The sequence below is a fragment of the Cladophialophora psammophila genome (genome assembly GCF_000585535.1).
Source record: "Cladophialophora psammophila CBS 110553 chromosome Unknown aczJe-supercont1.71, whole genome shotgun sequence".
NCBI classification, from domain to species: domain Eukaryota; kingdom Fungi; phylum Ascomycota; class Eurotiomycetes; order Chaetothyriales; family Herpotrichiellaceae; genus Cladophialophora; species Cladophialophora psammophila.
The window spans coordinates 239-1701 of record NW_006912992.1 but is presented as its reverse complement, the minus strand read 5'-3'; the positions used below and the strand labels follow the sequence as shown (position 1 = coordinate 1701).

The window sequence follows — 1463 nt, the reverse complement described above, 5'->3', positions numbered from 1 at the left end:
CACTTCTCGTCCACCGAATAAGCGTTCACGGAAGCTAAAGAAACCATTACCAACAGTAAATATCTCCGTAAAGAGTTTCAAGAGTTATCTTCGCCCTTTAATACGAGACTGTATAAACAAAACCCATTGAGGAATCCTTCCAATGTGGAAAGACTAGCATAGGAGATTGTCATGGACTGGTTTAAGAGAGTTAGGTACAATACCGGCAAAGGCACTTTGACGAAGCGGTAAGCGGATGGAGTGGTTCAGTACGGATTTAAAGCTGTCACACGAGCATTTCAAAGATTGATCGGAGCATTGCCGACTGATGTTAGTTCGAGGTAATCTCTTCAGTGTTACGCTGCCCTCGAAGCAATTCGAATCATAGAAAGAGTAGAGGCTGAAAAAGGCACGTCAGAAATTTAGCGAATTCGAGACGCTTTGAAGAAATTTGAAGAGCACAGTCGCGGAGCAAAGAAATCTCTTCGCGGCGGGAATTACTACTCGGGAGGATGTATGATTGATAAGAAAGAATTGAAATATCTTTTACTTAGTGCGGATCATGACGGTTAGTTATCTATGGATTACGTTATTGGAGGCATCGCGGCCTACCGAAAGCACTAAGTGGAAGACAGATGGAATGTAATCTACTTATATAACGTTCGAGAGACATTTACGTTTACAACCTAGCCGCGATCGTGGCGACAAGATAAGTTTACATAGAAGAAGCTGATCCCCTATCGAGAGATCAACCATTGGTGGTTAGTATACGTCGATCCCGATTCTCGAATCGTTTACGCTATGGATTCGATTGGGAAGCGCACGGCAAAAGACTCAATGATTTCGATCATTTTGGAGTATCTTAACTCTCAAGTTCGAGCAAAGCTCGAAGACGGTAGACAGTTCACATTTCAGAATGTCAATGTCAACAAACAACTAAATGGCTATGATTGCGGAATGTTTGTCATCTTTTGGGCCAGAGCTCTTATGGAAAACGGTATTGAAGCTGTTAAAGAAGTCAAAATCGACACTTCCCATCGAGTTCAACTCATTCAGGATATTCATCAAGCTATTATCAGAGATAAAAAGATACCATTATTATGGCCGTCTCGCGTAGAAACCAGTGGGTGGCAGCCATCAAAGCCTATTATGATAGCCACTCCAGATGAAAGTGTTGTTGATCTCATTAACTAAGAGAATACGAACCAGATATTGTAGGCTCATATCGACCTATATAGCGAAGAGAGAATAGGTTCAGAATATGACAGTAATAACCCTTAGGACAGAATCCCAACGCTAAGAGTGAACCCTCTCTTCCCTCGCGTTGCTCAGTCAGTTAAGGAAGGATTCCAAGAGCGAACCCCAGAGCCACCGAGCAACATTGATATAGAAATAGGCTCGACCCTAAGATAGAGTGGTTATCAAAGCGGAATGTTAAGAGCGTCTTCGGTGTCCTCATACAGACCGAGCAGGTCTGTTACACC

The 1463-nt window shown here is 42.9% G+C and overlaps 1 protein-coding gene across 1 annotated transcript; it reads left to right on the top strand.

The window, feature by feature from the left end:
• Positions 1–780: 780 nt before the first annotated feature.
• On the top strand, positions 781–1173 carry A1O5_13469 (uncharacterized protein; the record flags this gene model as incomplete). Its single annotated transcript, XM_007754034.1, has 1 exon — positions 781–1173. One exon carries the CDS (start codon positions 781–783, stop codon positions 1171–1173), a length of 393 nt encoding a protein of 130 aa, XP_007752224.1.
• Positions 1174–1463: the final 290 nt, after the last annotated feature.